This window comes from Hypomesus nipponensis, chromosome 2 (genome assembly GCF_054491055.1).
Source record: "Hypomesus nipponensis isolate SF chromosome 2, ASM5449105v1, whole genome shotgun sequence".
NCBI lineage: Eukaryota > Metazoa > Chordata > Actinopteri > Osmeriformes > Osmeridae > Hypomesus > Hypomesus nipponensis.
In genome coordinates this window covers 11,036,696-11,057,020 of record NC_140362.1, presented here as the reverse complement: position 1 = coordinate 11,057,020, position 20,325 = coordinate 11,036,696, and the positions used below count along the sequence as shown (strand labels likewise).

At 42.5% G+C, this 20,325-nt stretch overlaps 1 protein-coding gene across 2 annotated transcripts; it reads right to left on the bottom strand.

Moving 5' to 3' along the window:
* Positions 1-988: 988 nt before the first annotated feature.
* Positions 989-17,139, bottom strand: sntb1 (syntrophin, basic 1). 2 transcript variants are annotated; one of them, XM_084705579.1, is made up of 7 exons: positions 16,264-17,139; positions 9,902-10,118; positions 7,466-7,673; positions 5,448-5,584; positions 4,595-4,791; positions 2,296-2,528; positions 989-1,659 (listed from the first exon to the last, which is right to left on the bottom strand). In XM_084705579.1, the coding sequence occupies exons 1-7, from the start codon at positions 16,787-16,789 to the stop codon at positions 1,570-1,572; spliced, it is 1,608 nt and encodes a 535-aa protein (XP_084561705.1). In that variant the 5' UTR covers positions 16,790-17,139; the 3' UTR covers positions 989-1,569. The 2 variants fall into 2 exon arrangements, with proteins under 2 accessions (XP_084561705.1, XP_084561698.1); XM_084705572.1 differs by having other exon boundaries at positions 989-1,662; positions 16,264-17,129.
* Between the last annotated feature and the right edge of the window lie 3,186 nt (positions 17,140-20,325).

The window sequence follows — 20,325 nt, the reverse complement described above, 5'->3', positions numbered from 1 at the left end:
ACTATATGTATCTGTCATAGGTTTACAAATTTGTTGTGAATTGGATGTCAACATGTTACTTTCACCTTGTGTTTTTAAGTAAATACCAGTGGAGATAATACCATAGAAGTCTATAATTAATGTGTGTTCAGTAGTCAACTACAGTATATACAGTTGCTAACTGTATTGAGCCCAAGACCCTCTGAGGCTACACTTGACAATCACTTCTGGTGGAAGTGTGCAACAGCCGGTCTGAACCTGTCAGCTTGTCAGGAATGCAGTTGGAACAGTCTGAAATGAGACAAAAGGCATCTGACAGAGTTGCCAAGCCCCCTCTTCAACCAAACCCATACAGTCAAAAACACACACACATGCACACACACACAGACACCATGTACCCAGGCTTTCGTGGGGGCCCTCAGCATCCTACAAAGACCATGCTAATTGCTGATTGGAATTCCTACAGACCTCTCTTGATTTAGAACTTTGACATTCCCAGTCTTTCAATGCCACTGTGTATGTGTGTGTGTGAATGGCCCCGTCTGAATTATAGCTCTGAGCTATGGACAGGGCCTCTCTTACACTCAACAATAGTTTGTGTGGCTATGATACTTTCTCATTGTTCAGACCTGGGCATGTAAACACACTATTGTAGCCAAGAGAGATGAATGTGTGTGTTTGAGTGTGTATGTGTAGGCATTTTGCAACTGGCCAAATGTAACTCTTTGGTTGAATGTGACTAATGCTTTTTGGGAAGGTGTTCAATAAAGCCATAGGTATCTTAAGAGCACTTTTGTTTTGGATGGCTTCAAAATACTTAATTCCACTTGTTTCTCAACAACGGAGAATAATAAACTGCTGCCACTGCAGACTCTTGAAAATGTGTGAGTGTTTAATTGATGTTTTCAAGGTCTGTTGTTGGTTTGTTGGTGGGGCTTTGTGCCTTATGAATGTTGTGATGTTTCCATCTATTAAGACGATACTTCAATGACACACAGACAAACCAATACAAATTTTAAATATGTATTTATGTGCATTAACCAAGGTTAAAACTAAACCTTTACTAAACCTATACATCTGCATCATAGCTGCCAAAGGCATCAAACAATTACACATTTCAAGCAGCCTTTTACAACACGCTATATCTTCTGATTTGAACAGTAAGTGCTGAATTAACAAAAAATGTAGATTTAGAATTGGATGGCTGCTAAATAATACTTCCAGTATCTTTAGTACCAAAACAAAAGATTAGTGTTCTTTTACAGTGTAGGATTTTAACAAAACACTTAAACAGTGTCAATGATTGTTTACGGACTCACTGTGTATGTCATTTCATTGGTGATGCATGTGTTTTCTACAGATAAACAACTGAAGCTGTTGGACGAGTGACAAGGACTGTAGAGCTAGGACTTTGCCGTTGGATCCAATGTACCAGACACACTTAATCAAGCACAGATTCCAAACCATAAGTCTGATGCAGACCCAGTGTTTAGGTGGGGTTGTCTGTTCTCCTCTCTCCCTTCTGTCTGTTCTTCTCCCTCTCTCCATTCTTCTTTTATCCAGGTCTGGTCTGCCCTCCCCCCCCCCTCATCAGGCTACCAGGCCGAGCCTGGCGATCTTGGCGGACAGGAAGGAGTGTAGGATGAAGACGATGGGCTTTGGGCATGAGTGGAGGTCCAGCTGCTGGAGAGTTCAGAGTGAAAACATTTCAGGATTACATCAGTGCATGTAACACCTTATCAGAGATAAATAAAGAGAGCCAGTTGTGGTCTTTCCATTTACTTGGTTGAGCGGGTTGGCCAGACACATATTAGACCTGTGTCCGATCAAGCCTAATCCTAAACAAAACAGGATAATCATCTAAACTCATTACAAGCAATTCAATTTCATTGAATTGAATTATATGTGTGGTTGCTTCTGCTGTTCACCACTACGTTAACAGGGTACTGGAGAACGTCCCTACTTGGCTACTTGGCCAACCACTACTTGTTTCTGCTCACATGTCACATAGGAACATGGCTGTTTTATGTGCACAGCAACCAGCTGAACAGGATCTGAATACAATCATGAATCATATCCTGTCTAAATAACCTATAGGGGATTATGTCTGTGGAAAATGTGATTTTCCACTATTTGCATGTAGTTGCTAGAGCACTTTTCACAAACCATGAGTCATAGAGTTTTCCACAGAAATAATTGAAACAACGTGTTTCTGCTCCGCTGTTTCATACAGCACATGTATATGTGGCATGATTCCATTTGTGAGCTTGATCAGTAAGAACCTCTGATATACTCAGTTGATCGACGCACACTCACAATTTCCCCCTCTTTCCCTCCAAAGTCCAGGAAGAGCATCCTGACTCCGTCGTCGGAGGACATCTTGAGCTTCTCGAAGGAGTAGTTGAGGAGGGGTGGGGTCTGGCTGCTGTCCCCTGGGGGCCCCTGGTCTACCTGGTCCTCCCCAGGGTCCTGCTGGAGCTCGGCCAGCACGGAGAAGCCCTGCTCATAGTGGATCACCAGACGACACTCCCTCCCCTGGTACATGCAGCCTGGGCAGTGGACAGACACAGACGGCAAAACAGTGGGAATTGGCATCAGAAAGCAGAAACCTCATGAGGATGAAAGAGTTATGGAATGATTCAATAATCGGCAGGCGAGTAAGCAGGTGAATGAAAGAACAAACTAGAAAAAGACAGAACAAACAAATATGCGTGCGATTCTCGATTGCGGCATGGCTGTACAATTATAAAACAATGTTCCCACAATGTAAATATCAAGTCGTCACAAGGCACGTGTGTTCTTTCCTGTACCACATGTGGCTGTGTTACAGTTCGACTAATGACACATGTGACTAGTAAATAACATCCCAATTTACAGTAGAGTAGGGTGTTGAGTCATCGACTCTTCAACTATGTGGAGTTCAAATACAGTATCCCTTCCAGTCCTTGTCTTTAAAGAATGCTCTCTCTCACCTCTCAAGGGTATCCAATATCCCTATTCCCATGCTTTCAATTACCACCTCAACACAGCTCATCTGACAATATCTCTGTTGCTGAAAGGAGGATTTACCATCTCCATTCTCTGGATGTCAACACACTACTTTTGCAACTACTTAACGTTTGTCCTGGTAAAGCTCAGCAAATCACTCCCATGGCTGTGTAGTAGTGCGGCTTACTGTGTGCACCGCTTCCTTCTCGTCCAAAGTCTTTTGTCCAAAGCCAAGCCAGACCACAGCGCTGATAACAGGCACAATGCTGCTTAGGACGACTTTGTCTTCTGTGTGTGTGTATGTGTGTGTGCGGGTGTGTCTGCACGTGTGAGCGTGTGTGTGAGTGAGTGAGATATAGTTTTAGACTGGCTGAAGGGCACAATCTAAATAAAAGATTGGAAGTCTTCTCCCAAACAAGAAGTTTATGACAAGTTTCAGGGCATACGTTTTGTTTTTGTAAGAGTCACAATATGGATATCCTACCCTAGTCTCTGGTGCCTGTCATCCTGGTCCCTACCTGCACCCTCCCACCAGAGGGGCTTCGCACACAGGCGCTTTCAGCCCAGAACAAAGAGCCTTCTTTCAGCCTCGTTGGACATGGAGAGAGGGGGGCACAGACCTCCTCCAGCTAGGAGGATCAGGTTGGGTTGCTATGACGACCAGACTCCCTAAAAAGATTATTTACGGACAGAAACTTATAGTTCTTTAATCCCAGCTCACCTCAACAGCCTTGTCTCAAATCACCTTCACTGGCTCTAGTAAGAATAAAACACTGTTTACCTAGGCAACTGATTCTTTGTACAGCATTGTATGTGAAGGAATTATGGGCCTAGTTCCAAAAGCATTTATTTTCCTTTAAACAATTTCCCTGGACCATTATGCAGTTAAATCTCACGATAGAGGAAATATTAGTAACATTGCCAATAATTTTAATAAAAATATAAGACTGGTGTGACAAAAAAGAGTGATTATTGAAAGATTGTGATTATTAAAACTGGAATATCAATATGCCATTACCAGAGGGGGATACAAAGAAAGGTGGTTTGGAGGAAAGAAACAGAGCACATCAACCAAAAGAAATAAGGAATAAGGAAATTGGGGGAGGGGAGGGAAAGAAAGAGAAATTGTGTAGAATAGTGTGTTTATAGTGAGGAGAAAGGACCCTGAGGGGGATAAACTAGAGGAGTTCCCAGGCCAGTTGGTTTACCAGAGCCCAGTGCCCACCACTGACACACACTGGCATTCCATTCTAAAAATACACCCTTCTTTGTCAATGTTTCCCTTATGGTAGAGAAAGCACCAATGTCCACTTTTTTACCTCAAAGAATGGGACTGGGAATCCCTGTTCTCTTGTGACCTAACCTCCTTAAGAAAATGATAGGTATGTACTGCCGGTTGTTGAATGAATGCGACTTCAAAGACAGTGGCCTTGCCTCATTTACTGTGAAGAATGTGTATACAGGGAATGCATTTGTGTGTGTCTCGGTGTATGTGTACGTGCCTATGTGTGTGTCTGCGTGTGTGTGCGTGCCTATGTGTGTGTCTGTGTGTGTGCGTGTGCGAGCGTATGTGTGTGTCTGTGTGGGTGTGTGCTGCACAGGTCACATATATTTGAGGAAGACCTACTTGTGGTGACTTCCTTGATCATCTCAGCAGATGCGTGGCACCCGGTCACAATGTGCCTGGTCCACAGCGATAGGTCCTTGCAGGTCTCCGCCCTGAAGAGGTGAGCTTCAATGCCCAGCCTGGTCCCCGTTCGCGTAGCAAAAGACAGCTCCAGACCCGGCTGGGGGGAGCCTCGGTCTGGGCCGGAGTGGACCAGCCTGAGAACACACATACAGAGTCACACTGTAAGACATCATACGTCAAGTTTACAAACGTCAATATGGTCAACAGTAGCGGCGTTGTGTGTTAGCCAACCATGTAACGAACGAGGTGTAGCTGTGTTGCTGTTCGTGTTACCGTATAGATAGCAAGAGGTTTGTGTACTATGTTTCTTATTACATTGTAACTGAGTAATGACTGGCATTAGCCTATGTTGTAGGTATTGATATTGGATGTAATTGACATCTGAAGTACAGTCTACAAGGCTGGGGAAGGAGTTTCCAGTTTGGTGGGCACAAAATTCAAAAATTCAGAATGACTATTAAAGATGTCTTTAGGAGGCTGTCATTCATTTTGGTCTATAACTCTTTCAGTCACTTTATGACTCATTTAAATTCTACAACATAACAGAACTGAAAAGAAGATCTACAGGCAAGAAAAACAGAACTGTCCACTCATTCTATTGTTGAGTTTTGCTAGCCATCTTCCTTGTATCTTTACCTCTCACACGCAAAGTCTTTGTCGGGCAAACCAGACTGGTGTCTGGTTTGCCCAAACTGTGTTTATCTTATATAATTTGTTATTTAACATGTTAGCCTTACTCCTCACGTCCACAGACTATCAGGGATAGGAGTGAATTAGGATTTGAGCCTACCGTGTGGCTAGGAGGGGGTAGGCGTGTGTAGGGCTATGCCAGGCCTCCTTCATCCTGGGAAGGCTGTCATAGAGGAGCAGATCCTTCTCTGTCACCACCACCAGTACTGGCTTCCAATGCTGCTTTTCACTCTCAGTCTGCAACACACATACACCAGATTTATGTTATTCTAGAGGGTACACAAACCTTGGTAGACAGTTTGGGTCTGGGAATCAAATATGCTTAGATGTGTTCCTATATGTATTTCCTCAGCCGTCAAATAAAAACAGCAAATAATCTTTCTTAAAATACTTGCACACTAACCCGGGTAGGTTTTAAAGTTTGTGAGCAAAGACACAGGGTGCATATCTTTAAGGCAGCTTTGATTGCATTCTGGCCAGTAATGCCACCTTATTCGCTAAAGGCCTTGTGTTGATGAAAAGAGACTTTCCCAGTAAGTTTTTTCATTTTTTCCACAGAAGATGAAATTGGACTCTAAACATAGATCACAATGCAAAGCTCGCTCTTTTGTGTTTGTTGTTCACTGAGTTGGAAGTACATTTATAATAAAGTGTGGTAAAGTTGTGCAGACGTACTACCTTAGAGACATGATCAACTTTACATGCCCCCTCAAAGGCTGTCTAGACAGAGAGCTAGTGAGTATTGTTCAGCAACACCAGTATTGGTAAATGTATTGTGATCCAATTAGGAAAGAACTTTTGACTCTGACCCTAAATTAAACTCCAAATACAACACTGGCTTGCACTAAATAATGTAGCTAGCATTATCATTATAAAAGCTTAGCTGTAGCTCAATCCACGGAATCATATGCCTCTTGGTTCTCTTTGAAGTTCCTAGTCAACTATGAGCACCAAGCTTAAGGTGTGCATAGCCCTGTAACATCATGGACATACGTTGCCATGATACATGATACATGCAAATCAAGAAATATGTTAACACACAGGCATGTTTACACACACTCACACATGCACGCACACATTTACACACAACCACATGGTAGTGAGAAGTAGCAGGGAAGCTGAAACGACTGGTCTATAAGGAACGGGAATGCACAATCTACTAGAACTAGTCTTAGAACTTCAGCTACAGAGAGCCAACCGGAGGCATGTATAGTAAATGAGTCCTCTGCTCTTTGGCTGCTGGGTCATCTGTCATCACCAAGCAGAGCTTTTAAACGTCTGCTCACCGTCCTACAGCTAAAAAGAAGACTCTGGCAGGGTGGTACTCCCTACCCCCAACCTCCTCCCAGCCACAAACGAGGCCTTGTTGAAAGCTTTCACTTCACAGCAACTCGGCCGGCAACGCCGGCCAGGCCACCCCCACGACTGAAGAGCTCCTGGCCTCTGGCTCTCATAATTATTCATCAGGACAGTAGCTGGGAGGAGCAGGGCTGGAAGCGGACAGCACAAGACAGGTCAGTAACAGGAGACGCTAAGCTAAGAGAGACAGAGCCTCATTAGAAAACCCTGGGAAGTGCGGTGAAGCTCCTTCACAGCCCGCTGAAGTCCCCGTCCGGCAGAAGAGCCCTGTACATCCCTGGCTGCCCTTCCAGCCCAACTTGGCTAATGAGAGAGTGATGAAAAGAGGATTTAGAGGGAAGGGGAAAAAAATGCCCCCGGTCATGCTGAGAACACACGTTGGATCAATAGCTACTGAAAGGGTGCTGGACTGGATGCTTCCAGAGAGAAACCTTGGCAGACCAAATACCAAGTCAGAAGTTCTGTCTGCCTACCATGTGAATCTAAGTTATTGTGGATTGTAGGAAATCTTGTCAAGGGTTTGGCTGTCTCACTACAGTGCTCCTTCCTCATTTATTTAAAGGTTGATATCACAAGGATAGGGATACAGGGTGTTACAGTAATGCTGGAGGGAGAAGGGTGCACAGCTTTGAGAAAAAGCCTGGCACAGGAACATCAGCACTAATCATTAGACTGAAGCTCACTTGTGTTGAAAAAGCAATCATCGTTGGTGGATTTGATTCTATTCAGTATGGAGACACCCAAACAGGCGATGCCTACCTTCTCAGCCAGCCAACCCAAGTGTCGGATTTCACGACTCCCGGCGATGCCCGTCCTGCCTGTGTGCCCCTTGACCTCTGTGATGACCTTGGTTGCCAGGTTTGTGGTGGTTGAGTGCATGGCAGAGAACCAGGCCTGGGCTGAGTTGGTGTCGGGGCACCTCAGCACCACTGTGTGCCTGGCATCAGGAGAATGCAGCTCCACCTGCCTGGGACACACAGACGTGTTTGGGTCACCACACACACACACACTATAATATGCCTGGAAAAAAATTAACACACAGATAGACTCAAAGGACTGACTGTACAGTCCAATGCAATCCCTGAAGACATACAATCTCAAGCATGTACCGTAAATGCCTGTTGAACATGATGAGGGATTTTTTTTTACTTGAAACCTTGAGTCAACATTGATTTCGTAATGGCTTGCTTGAAAAGATTTCCAGGCTGGATACAATCCATTTTCACTTCAGACCCTTTGAATGATTGACATACTGCTGGTTGATGGTTATCCTGTTGATAGGGAGACCTGGAGTAACCATCCTTTAGATTAACTCCAGGTGCTCCCCGCTGTTAAAAATAGCAGCCTTGTTATTTAGTAGCAGAAGCGTCCAGATGTAGTTTGGCTCTGGAGTGTTTGCACAAGGCGCAGACTGAGAGGTTCCTGGAAGGGCCCCAAGGAGCTCTCCACCTTCCATCTCCTCCCCCTCCCCCATCGTCCAGTCCCTCTCTCTCCTACTCTCCCCCTCCTGTCCTGCTCCTCTGCCCTTTACCACTCCTCCTCCTCCTCTACTCCATCCCCTCTTCCCCCTGCCCTTCAAACTCTAACTGCAGACCATGAGAGGGAGGAGAGGGGGCTCCAATATGGGAACACTCATGACTGGTAACGTTGAGTTTATGGTGCCTGAATTAGAACAAGTAGGCTGATGTAGTCTTCATAATAGTGAGAGACCTACACAGACTTGTATTCCAGTCTGATATACTGTATATTTTCTTATTAAGAACACATCATTATATCAGGGTTGACAAAAGTTAAATGTTTAGTACCATCAATGGCTGATGAGTTCAACAGAATGTATATATAGCCCAGTCTAAACAAGATGGGACACTATACACTGACTGACACATACAATACAGTACTGTATAGGAGAGCAATAGCCCTGCTGCAAACCTCAGGGAGAGAAGGTGCTTCTCTCCTCTGCCCTCCTGTTCTCATCTCCTGTTCACCCTATACTCCTCTTCCCACTGCCTTATCTCATCCTCTCTCCTTTCCTCCTCTCTCCTTTCTTTACATTTATTCATTTAGCAGACGCTTTTATCTTAAGCTACTTCTTTAACCTAAGGTCGTAAGTATACGACTGCAGATACAGCAGTAATAATCTGTTGCTAGCAACACATAACTAAACAGAAACATTTTGTTTTAAAAAGTCTTGTAAATGTGAGACATATTGCCTCTCATTAAACAGGTTGCAGTGGAGGCCATTTTAGTGACAAAATTCCTGATCATGATGTGGTTAAACCAAGCTCTGGGCCACACTTTTATATATATATAATTTTTACAAATGAAAGTTGACCCTTGCAAAATGAATAAATATTTTTGCTGCACGTTACCTGAATATTCTAACAAAGAGCTCCTCAGTGATTCCCTTTGGGACCAAAATCACTTTAGGTTTGTGGTTGGGTTTTAAGCAGTCCTACAACGTGGGCAAACTCCGAAATCATTGTAAACGTGGACTTTGAAGTTGTCCTATTTAGCTTTGAAGTGAGAAAGGTTGACCCACTGAAAAGCGAAAGAGACTTCAAACATAGATGAGCAAAGGAGTAGAGCGAGAGAGGGAGACACTAGATGACATATTCAGGACTCAAGCTGTGCTTTAATGATTGTCAAATTTGCAGACGATTATACAAAGCAGATTCACCTTGTGAATAGAGCCACCCTCCCACCCCTGCACCCCCGCTGCTATTTCTAACGCTGAGTAACTAGGAAATTATGAAGAATTATCTAATCTTTGCCACAAATGTCTTACTCTGAAAACAATTCCAAAAACAGGCCAATCTCGACACGTCACGGACATTAATCATGTCAACTGAAAAGCCAGAGACAGAAAAAGAACTTCTTCGCTTCATCTCAATGTATTGTGCAGCAAAAATCCTCTATCAGAGTTAGAGTTAATTAAGTTGTGTCTCTCTCATTCTCTCTCTCTGTTTCAATTCCTCTCTCCTCTCTCTCCCCCCCCCCCCCATAAACAGTGAACTTGAGTAGTGAGTATCGTGAGTATATCCCGACAGGGACTTGAGAGGGTTTTACAGTAAGCAGCCAAGTGAGTGGTTCACCAATGCTGACGCAGGAAGAAACAAGAGTCGGCAGAAGAGATACAGTTGCAGAGGACCAACAAAGGGCATACAGTACAAACCAGGATTAAGATAAGTATTTTACCTGTTCTCTGGGTCAGGGGCGGCCATCCCTCGGGTGATGTAGCACATCCTTAGAGGGATGTACCTTCGGTCCCCTTGCAAGGACATGGTTGGGGTGCAGGGAGAGCCGCTGGGAGGGCTGCCCAGGCGCGGGGACTCTGGTGGGGGGGTCTCCCACCCAATCTCTGACACGGGGGACCCCTTCTTCACGTATGGGGTGGCTTCACGCATGTACTTTACTGCAACAACAAAAAGCTTTGTTCTTTATAGTGAATTATGTGACAGAGGTTGTCTGGTTGGGGAGCTTGGTTTGGAGTTTGTGTCTGCTGTGTGTGTCTCGAGTTTGTGTGTATTGTGTAATCAGGTTTTCTTTAGTTTGAGAAGATATTGGGACACCATGCCACCACAGTTAAGCTTCGTAGCATCCTATAAATCCCCCTATGGGAACACATCCAGGTGTAGGATTTGATCCTAAAACCTTAGAGGAAGGCTGTGATCTTGGCTGAAAGCCTTAGAGCCAATTAGCAATATTCCATATGACAGACATAATCTGTCCTTAGCGAAAGACTTTGACCATGTGATCCTTCCTTCAAGGTATTCACACGAGTTTATGAATGCACTGCATTAACCATATGAAAAAACACAATGCAAAACAAAACAAGAACTAACAGAATGCACCCCATAGTAATGGTGGTAGTAAATGGTGGTAGTAGTATTCCTTATAGTCTTCATACAGATCATTCATATCCTGATACCTATAGGGATGCAACAATTATAGATTTTGATGGTACGATTGTAGTCTGAGGACCAATAACGGTTCAAGATTTTTATGCATTAATTTATTTCACAACATTAGGGATGTATAAATTGACATGAACATTCTTAGATGTGAGGTTTTCATTTACATTTCTTTGGTGGCTTTTGTTTTTAACCGTTGCTGCCTTTAGAAACAGAAATCATAGTTACCAAATAATACAGTACCAAATAAATAAAACCGTAAATTAATGAAACAACTTTTATAGGTGCACTTCACAGGAGTAAATCCTGGTGCATAGCTGAGATAAGTAGCCTAAAATAATTAGGCTGATTATCATAGCCTACAGTGCAGCAACATAGTATGTGTGCCTGCAACAAAACCTAAGGTTGTGTTAAAACGATACACAATAGTAATATTAACTACATTCTATACTTAAAAGCCTGTATTTGCAAATTAACAAACAAACAAGAAATGTACCGTATGCTGATGGAAAGTAGGTAGCCTGCGTTGTCATACTCATAATTCTAGTCAGAATATGAGACTGATAACTCTAAGTTAGGCTGTGAGTATGGGGCGTGTTTCAACCGAACGCGTAAAACAAATGCCTCTTTGCTCAATTGTATAGACCTACAACCAATCAGAGCAACGTAATATGTTGTTTGTTGAAAACAAATTCAACCCAAGCGCTCTTTGGTGATGTGGTTGATTATGTTACTGTTGATCATCTGTCCATCATCGTATAAAGCCCGCCCTGACAATTTGAGTGGTCCGAACAGCTCCTGTTCGGACATAGTTTTTCCCAAACCGAGGTTCCCCAGACCCAACTTCTCGACCAAAACATTTTTGTGGGCGGGGCTAAATTGGGCTGGCAGCCAGGCTAGAAAGTAGGTACACCATAAACATAAGCGATGATAAATCATATACTATCAGCTAGCAACAGGAGAAAACTCTCTGGCAATGTTTGTTTAATTTTACTCACTGTGCAACTGTTGTTCATAGAAAAATAATGTACTGTAATGTCCCTTTTTTAGAGTAATAACATAAACACTCGGTCGGCATTTAAGATTAACCTACATTACAATCGAGACATTATTAATCGCGGTTAAAAGTAAAATTGGTTTATCGCTGCATATCTACTCATACATCAATTATTCTTACTGATAGGGTGTGATGTCTGTTCAAGTATTTATTCTTGAAAAAAATCTATATAGGCTAGTCAGTTTTTGTAAAAATGTCAAATGACTTTCACACCAAAACAAATCCATATAAATATGTCAAAGTGGTGGATTTAGCATTTTACAATGAAACACTTCAAATCGGTAAACGGCACTTTGTTTATTTCAAAGTATAGTTTAAATGGCTACTGTACACGGCATAATTACTGAAAAATGTATTTTTGAATCGAAGTTTGAACTGGATTATCACTATGCCAAGAGCAAGCTCGCCCTATGAGGTGACCAGCCTTTTTAATCTGCTGTACATGGGCTTGCTGTGTTAGCACATCAGTCAGGCCTGTATACACAGAAGATCTGCAACCTCAATAACAGGGAATTCAGCTGCAAATTACGGGGCGCTGACATCAGGCACACACACACCCACACACTCTGACATTATGTCACATCTCATCTTACAGTACTACCACACAAAGACTGTTCATTGTCACCCAATCTGAAAGTAAATGAGGTCAGGATTATCTATGTTCGGAGATTTAGTATGCATGTATAGTCTTTCCTGTAAAACTGAGAAAACAGACTAGATATCATCTGGCAAACATAACTGAAACATGCTTTTGGCTGAAACAATTGATGACAGCCCATGATAGAAATGTACTGCTGAATCTGCAATGGCACATTATCTAGTTGGAGTGGTGTCATAGGTACATTCATCCTCAGAATGTTTCAAGGCTGAAGTCATTATAGCAGATGGGTATTTCCTCTCTAGTTTTATTTTGCCTTTCTATCTAACTCTCTCTCTCTGCTAAAAATAAGCCCAAAGCATTTTAATTAACATGTATCATACAGTGTTGCTTTGCTCAAAGACTTATCGCTCTGCTCTGTTCTTCTGAAGGAATGACATGGCAATAGCCTGTGATATTAATATAATGATGAGATGCAGAACTCAACCAATCCCAGTGAGGTAAACACCCAGTCACTTGCATATGTTAAATATGATTCAAAAATAGAAATGTTCCATTTCAGCAGAGGAGAAAACATTAGTGACGGGGTCCATATGTTGATGATTATCACAGTGTGTGTACATGTCCCCAGTGTAAACGTATGCAGTTCTACAGTATGCCCCAACAACAGTGCCTGAATATGTTTCTCTACAAAGTCTGTTGAGCTAACTCATGATAAATGTGGAAACATATACTTCAATATCCATAAAGTCTTACAGAATAAAGATTACAGAATGTGGAAACAAACTTTCCTACTGCCTGGGAAAATTATTATAAAAGTGTAAGGAGGGTTTTGGTTTCATGTAAGACAAACATATCTTCTCACCCACATATTTCCTTCAGCTCACGTAGTGCATGTGACGTGGAAGGACGTCATTAGCCACCAGTGTTGGGGGTGTCTCTTTGGACAATTTACAGAAGTTTGAAGTGCTGTTTTTGCCAGTAAATAATATTTTGTTGGGGCACAGTTAGCTTTTAACTTGAATGTTTCTTCCAATATCTTAAATGAAGGCAGGGGCGGTTCTACACTGGGGCCTACATGGGCCAGTGCCCCTGTAAAAATGTCCCTGGCCCCCCCTGTGGCCCCCCTGAGCTGACTGAATAAAATCATTTTTTGCCCCAGTAAAAGTTAGAGAAACATATCAAGGTATTGAGAGAGCTGAATAGCTGGAAGAGGGAGAGCCAGAGCCATTTATATGATTTTAATGTAAAGCAAAATTGAAGTATTTAATGTTTAAATATAATTTGTTTCCGTTTTTAATGTGCCCCCTCTGATTAAACAATGGCCCCCCCTTAGCCCCCCCCCAGTAAAATTTGTCTAGAACCGCCACTGAATGAGAGCGAATTAGTGTGAATATTTCCACGTCGAAAATTTAACACGTTCTGCGGCCATTATTGCTGTTGTGTTTTCCTGCTGCGTGAATCAAAGGCAAACTGTCAGGCTACGCGCCCAGGGAGTGTCGTTTAGGCAACAAAGTATTTATAAGGCTATTTAATTTGTTGAACTAATGCAGTAACTTGGACAAGTAACTCAAATTACTTAAATAACTAACTGTAATAATATTACTCAATGTCAAAAAGTAACGCGTTATATTGCTTTGTTACTCACTTAAGTAATAATATTACATAACGCGCTACCCCCAACACTGTTAGCCACACTCTGTCATCTTTATAAAAAAAAAACCTTGTTCAGGGAAACCGTTGCAGTCGAGAGTGAAACGTATTAGTGAACTTCGGCAGCTCAGATCCACATTCATTGACACATCCCAAACGTATTGGAGTAATACATTCCTTCTAAAGTACAGTACAATCCCAAACAGAGGAGCCTTTTGTAGAATCTTGTGTTTCCCTCTAAAATAACACTGAACTCTCTCTCTCTCACACATCAGGTGTATTCAATGGCCTTTGTGCATCCCTTCTAACCAGTCACAGTCATTAGAGCTTGAAAGATTTGTGAAGAATGAAACTCTTTGTCAGGAAGCACAGGGGGAAAAAGAGAGAGAAACACTCCTCATTAAATTCAGAGAGGAAAAGCAGTGAATTTGACAAGTAACCTCTGGAGGAGGAAAATAAATAAACTTCTCTAACAATCTGTAATTGCAACACAGCCCTCTTTCTTTACGTCCTTCAGAATGAATGCAGCGGAACAGCACAAATGACCTTTAGAAACGGAACTTCAAGATATCCTTTTCCAACATTCAAACTGTACTCAGTTAGCTTCACCTTACCTGACCTCGAAGATCCTAGAGTTACAAATGAAGACAACCATGAATCAACAACATCTTCAACATTTCAACATCCAGCCTTTCATAAAGTAAACTATACACGTATCAACAAAGCATTGTTGTGTTTTTTAACGAACCCACTTCCCATGCATGAACGTCAGAGTTTCGTGGGAGTGAGAAACCACGTCCAGGCATGAACAAGCTCAAGATAAGCTTGAAGGAAATAGATCTTTAATCACACCTGCTGCTCTAAGCATCTACTTGGCCAGGTGATGACAAGGCCGTGGCAACTCTCTACAATGTGTGTATAAAAAAAGCTATGCCACAAAGACAATGCTGGTTACCTTGAATCAGCCAGGCAAGTTTACTGAAAACATGACCCAACACTGCACTACTGCTACAGTCGTATCACCAAGCAGGAGCGGACAGGGGTTCAATACCTTGCTTGATGACACCTAGCTGGTCCTGTCCCACCAGCAAGCGTCTGAACAGCAGCCAGGTCACCACCGTACAGGCCTCACAGCCTAATCAGTTTTATCGTCTACTCACTGAGAGGTGCCCAGGTGTGGTGAGAAGACTTCCTCTCATGACACACTGCCAGTCACTTACAGTCTAGCCTAAACAGGCACTGCACCTCCCACAGAGTAACAAGATGACACACAGGACAGTCAGGCCTCAAAGCAAATGCAGCAGATGTGGTTTGGTGACCACAGTGAGTAGTCTTGTCTGAGACTTTGGAGATTTGGGAAGATTTGAACTTTCCAATGTTGGCTGAAACCTACGTTCAATTTGGTACAAAGAGGTCACAGGATGGTGATTCATTTACGGATGATTGTGAAATGAAACTTGTGGATACATACTAGTGTGTTTGTGTTGTGTATGTTTGAGAGAGACACAGAGAGAAATAGAGACACTGTAAGTTTCCTGTCCAGTCACGCAGTAAGCCATGTCCTGTGGATGATGAGTTTTCCTTGTGTTGCAAACAGCAAAACAACTTCTGTCCTTGGGGACAGGGACTTCACGTTTCCACATCTTTTTATAACTCTGTTTTACCAGGGTTACTTGTTAAACTGAGTGAATTCCATACTTACTAAACTGTGTGTAGGCCTATTGTCTGTTACCCCTGTGCATCACAATAGCATTTCATTCAAGTGGATTACCCTTACAGTCACAAATACAGAGTGCACAGATATTACGTTTTTCATCTTTACTGCTACAGTTTATGAAGAGGATATTTCAAGGCTCATAATTATACATGTTCATAGCTTCTTATCTACACGGTCCCTTTGGTCATCGTGGTGTTTATTCTTTATAAAAAATAATCTAAACTTTGATCTTTGAGCCAGTAGATACAGCTGGTAATGTGTTGTATAACTATATCCGGATCGTTTGAAAAACAAAAATGATATGTGTGTACAGTTTTTCTCAAATCATAGCCAACATTGTCAATGCAAGATTTTCTCATAAACCTCAATTATCCAACACCTGCACATTTTTCGACATCACGGGATCTGATTCTACACTTTCTATTGAGTCGCCTTGGCGGATATGCCAATGGTAATGGTTTGCAGTGTTTTGAAATAATTATTCAAATAAAACATATTTAGATTGTTTGGTAGCATGACAAAAAAGGCTCTGTATCTAATACTTTACCCACATGTGTCTGCATAAAAACCTTAAGACAAAATAGACTCACGTAGACCTATTAAAGATCATTCTTGTCTCACCTTCTAGTGTCACCTCTTTCCCAGCTCGTTTAAGCGCCTGCACCGCCTCGTCGTGCGTGGCATCCCGCAGGTTTGCCCCGTTAACCGTCAGAATAGCGTCTCCCACATATAACGCTTGGGTTTGATCCGCTGCTAGACCTTTGAAAATCTTGCTTATTAAAATAGGCATTTTATTTTCTTTACCGCCCTTGATGCTGATCCCGAGTCCCCCGACCTCTTGTTTTATGACTTGGACACATCTTTTACGGTTGGCGATCGCTTCTGGCACTTGCTCCGGTAATTCCGTGAAAGCTGTCCGCACCGCAGTTTTGGGACTGCTAGTGGGACCGGGGTGATTTGTGTTGTTCCCGTATGACCCGTTGGTGATGCCGTTTAAGTTCACATTCTCTCCCAGATCCTCACAACTCAGAGTGAGGGCTTCTTCGTTCAAGTTGACCAAAACTTTGTGCCATCGGTCCTTTACCAAAACCTCCAGAAATCCACTTTTATGCACTCTGCGCCCAGAAACCGCTGTAGCTACCGCCATCTTTGGCGCATTCTTAAAATGCCATGTGATTATTATACACTTTCACTCAGGACTTTGCCCCAGAACTTCAACAGTTCAACAGTGTTCCGTCCCGTTCAGCTCTTTCTGGCACGTTACCACACTAGTCCGCTTCAACAAGACCATATCCTCTTTTGGGTGGAGCAACTCCGTTGGGCAATCCCACTGTAAGCAAATAAGACATTTCTCGCGCGCTACCGTGTTAAAGTGATATTTGCAGTATTTTCATGTGAATTAAAGTCGACTTTATGAACACAGCAATACCACAATTATAAAAGGCAAATAGAGACCAACAGCATGGTGCTCACTCAGACGTCGACGCGCATGCAAAGGAATGCACCCATGCTGGTTGGGACAGCTGAGACTTGTAAAGAGTTTGAGGTGACCGACTTGGATCTTTCAATGTCAATAATATTCCAGGTCTACTCATTGTTCTGTGCCTACAGACCGTAGCGTATTGTTTTGACATCAAACATTCGATGCAGTGTCTAGCTGTCTTTCTAGTCTGAACCACAGTAGAGTAAAATATAATGATAGTGATAGCACACTGGTGTTTTTTAGGGAAGAAGGGAAACTATCGAGCAGTATATTTGCGCCATCTTATGGTGATTGAAGAGAGATGACGGATATGGATATCTAAACACCGCTCCAGCATGCAAATAAACATAATGAGTTGTATACTCATGGGTTCTGATTCTGTACGGAAACCAATACTCTATTTACTGTAACACAAACATCAACTAACATGTTTAGCATATACTGCTATTAGGTTAATTGGGGTGTTCTCTCCAATATGAACCGTATATGCCTCATTGTGGCCCATAGGGTCCTCATTTACAAGAGAACCAGCTTATATCTTCTTAGATATCATGCCAATTTGGTACTGTAGTCTGTTTGGCTGAGCTAAAAAGTTAATTGTTTCACGGGAATAAAACACAGACAGATTCCTAATAATATCAAGTAGTGGCAATGTAAGAAATGCATATATTGGATTGGGAATCAAGCTAAATCTATCCTGGAGTCTTCAAAGTCTTTGCCCTCTCTATATCCCCTGGGTCCTTTGTACTCTCCTGAATTATTCAGTGATTTTCTTTCTGTTGCAGAGGTATAAATATAGTGTTACTCAGCTTGTGTGTAACAATTATTAAGTAATCAAATAATTTCTCTCCACTTCTGTTGTCAAAATTGATATGACTAGCTAACTAGGAAAATGAAAATGCCCTATAGGGAATTAGTATCTGGTCATGCACTTGACAATGCTTTGCAAACTTAAAACGTCTTGACAAAATGAAGGTAACACTAAAGCGTTAATGATTTAGGTATACCAAGTCATATAGTAGGAAGAAATTAGAGAAATGTGAGATTCCAAGAATAAGCATTTTAGTCTAATGAGGCATCGAATGGCTTATATTTTTATATGCAAATGAAATATCAAACAAAATGTAAAATTCTTTGTTGTGGTAATGACCTAGCAAACAAACAAAAACACTGAAGTTCATTATCAATAATTCATTTAGGTAGAATGTAGTCAGGAAATATTCTTTAGCAAAAGGGTACCATCATTATGCCACCTATCTACAAAAGTAGTTTACCCTGAAGTAAAACATTTAATAGTTAGGACCCCATCTCTCATACTAGAGACTAACCACCCCCTTCCACCCTTCCCCTTCAGTACTCCTCTGTATCAACTGACTTTATCAACTCATATGTTTTATGAATTGTATCCATTGAGAAACACAGTACACCACAACACCTTATGGACTACTCCATGATTCCACAAGGTAAATCCAGCATAGGAATCCTGGCCCACGGTGAATGATCATGTTTTTTTCATAGAAGAAAATAAAGATTTCAATCGAAATGTATAAACTAAGATTGCAATAAATCTACCTGGTTCTGTTGGCGATGCTTTATGGGTGATCCACTGTGGAACTACAATTGAGAGAAAAGAAGGATGGAGGATAGATGTTTAAAAAATAATAATGAAACATAGCTTACCTGTTCAACAGTATCTTGGTGTTATAAAACAACAGGAAACATGCATAGCTCATTAAGAAGATAACATGAACATGCTGCATGTTTAAAAGTCAGGAACACTGCTGAAAGCTACAGAGAAGTATAGACTTTCTCAAGCTAGTGAGTGTTAGTTAAGACTCCCTATAGTGTTACCAGTCCCAAAATGGAAATTATTATTTGAAGGACAGTACATCATTTTTGAAATGGATTCCTTGGTTCCTCTCCGTTTTCTCACTCTTTCCCTCTCTTACTCTTTATCTCCCTCTCTGTTACACAGATGCACACACAGATGCACACAAACACACACACACACACATACACACACACACACATACACACACACACACAGCAATTCATTCACATATATTGACTCGAAGTAATGTCTTACATGGTTGCATAACCAAGTGTTTTTCTTATCTATTGTAAAGTTTACACACGTTTCAACAGTGAGTGAGCACATAACCTCCCCATGCTGCCTTGTGAGGTACAGGGGGGCAATCTCACCCTGGGGTGAGTTTGTTTCGACAGTGATGTCATGCAATCATGCATGGGGTCATGGGGAGCAGAGAAATGCTTCCTCTGCAGTCTCCATGGTTCATCCACCAGCACCTCTACCGAGGTGGAACACAAAGAGGTGATGATGGAAGAGAGAGGGACGAAGCCATAGGGAAGAAGGGAGGAAGGAAGGAAGGATAAAAGAAGGAAGGAAGGAAGGAAGGAAAGAAAAAAGGAAGGAAGGATGGAAGGAAAAAAAGAAGGAAGGAAGGAAGGAAGGAAGGAAGGAAGGAAGGAAGGAAGAAAGACAGGAAGGAAGGAAGGAAGCAAGGAGAAACGGGAGGAGGGGAAAAGAGGGAGGAGGGTCTTATGATTGTCACTTCTCCCTCTGCTGTCTGTGAGCTATGAACACCAAGAGTGGTCAGTGAGCCAGGCTGGCTGGAGCCTGTTCAAAGTCGGTTCATCATGTCACCCCTCTCCTTTAGAGAGCCCTAAGCCCTATTGTACTCCTTCCCTTTCCCTCATCCCCACTTGACTCTCCATGTCCTTTGCTCTTTGCTGTCCCTCCCTCTCTCTCCAGCCCTCTCTGCCCTGTAAAGAGAAACTCTCTGTTCCTCACTAAGGACACCAAGGACTAAGCCGATGGGCTACAGTGCTGAGTGAAAGCAGGCGACTCTATACAACAATTGCATGCAGGGCTTCCGTCATAGAGGCAGGATGAACTGATTAGGGTGATTAGAAAGGAGAGTGTGTGTGTGTGTGGTGGGGGGGGGGGCAGGGGTATAGGCTTGAGGTGTAGAGGGTCCGAGTGTGTTGGGTTTTTCTCAGTTAGACAGACAGACAGACAGACAGACAGACAGACAGACAGACAGACAGACAGACAGACAGACAGACAGTCAGACCGACCGACCGACCGACCGACCGAGAGACAGACAGACAGACAGACAGACAGAAGACACAATAGATTGACAGACAGACCGAGTGGATAATTCCAGTAGACCAACAAT

Bases quoted from the DNA above. Each gene is read 5' to 3' on its own strand.
- sntb1 (XM_084705572.1), bottom strand. From the start codon at position 16,789: ATGGCGGTAGCTACAGCGGTTTCTGGGCGCAGAGTGCATAAAAGTGGA. The intron at 10,119-16,263 runs GTGAGACAAGAA...TTGTTGTTGCAG, and splicing joins GAAAGAGGTGACACTAGAAG to TAAAGTACATGCGTGAAGCC. The intron at 5,585-7,465 runs GTAGGCATCGCC...TGTGTGTTGCAG, and splicing joins TGGGTTGGCTGGCTGAGAAG to ACTGAGAGTGAAAAGCAGCA.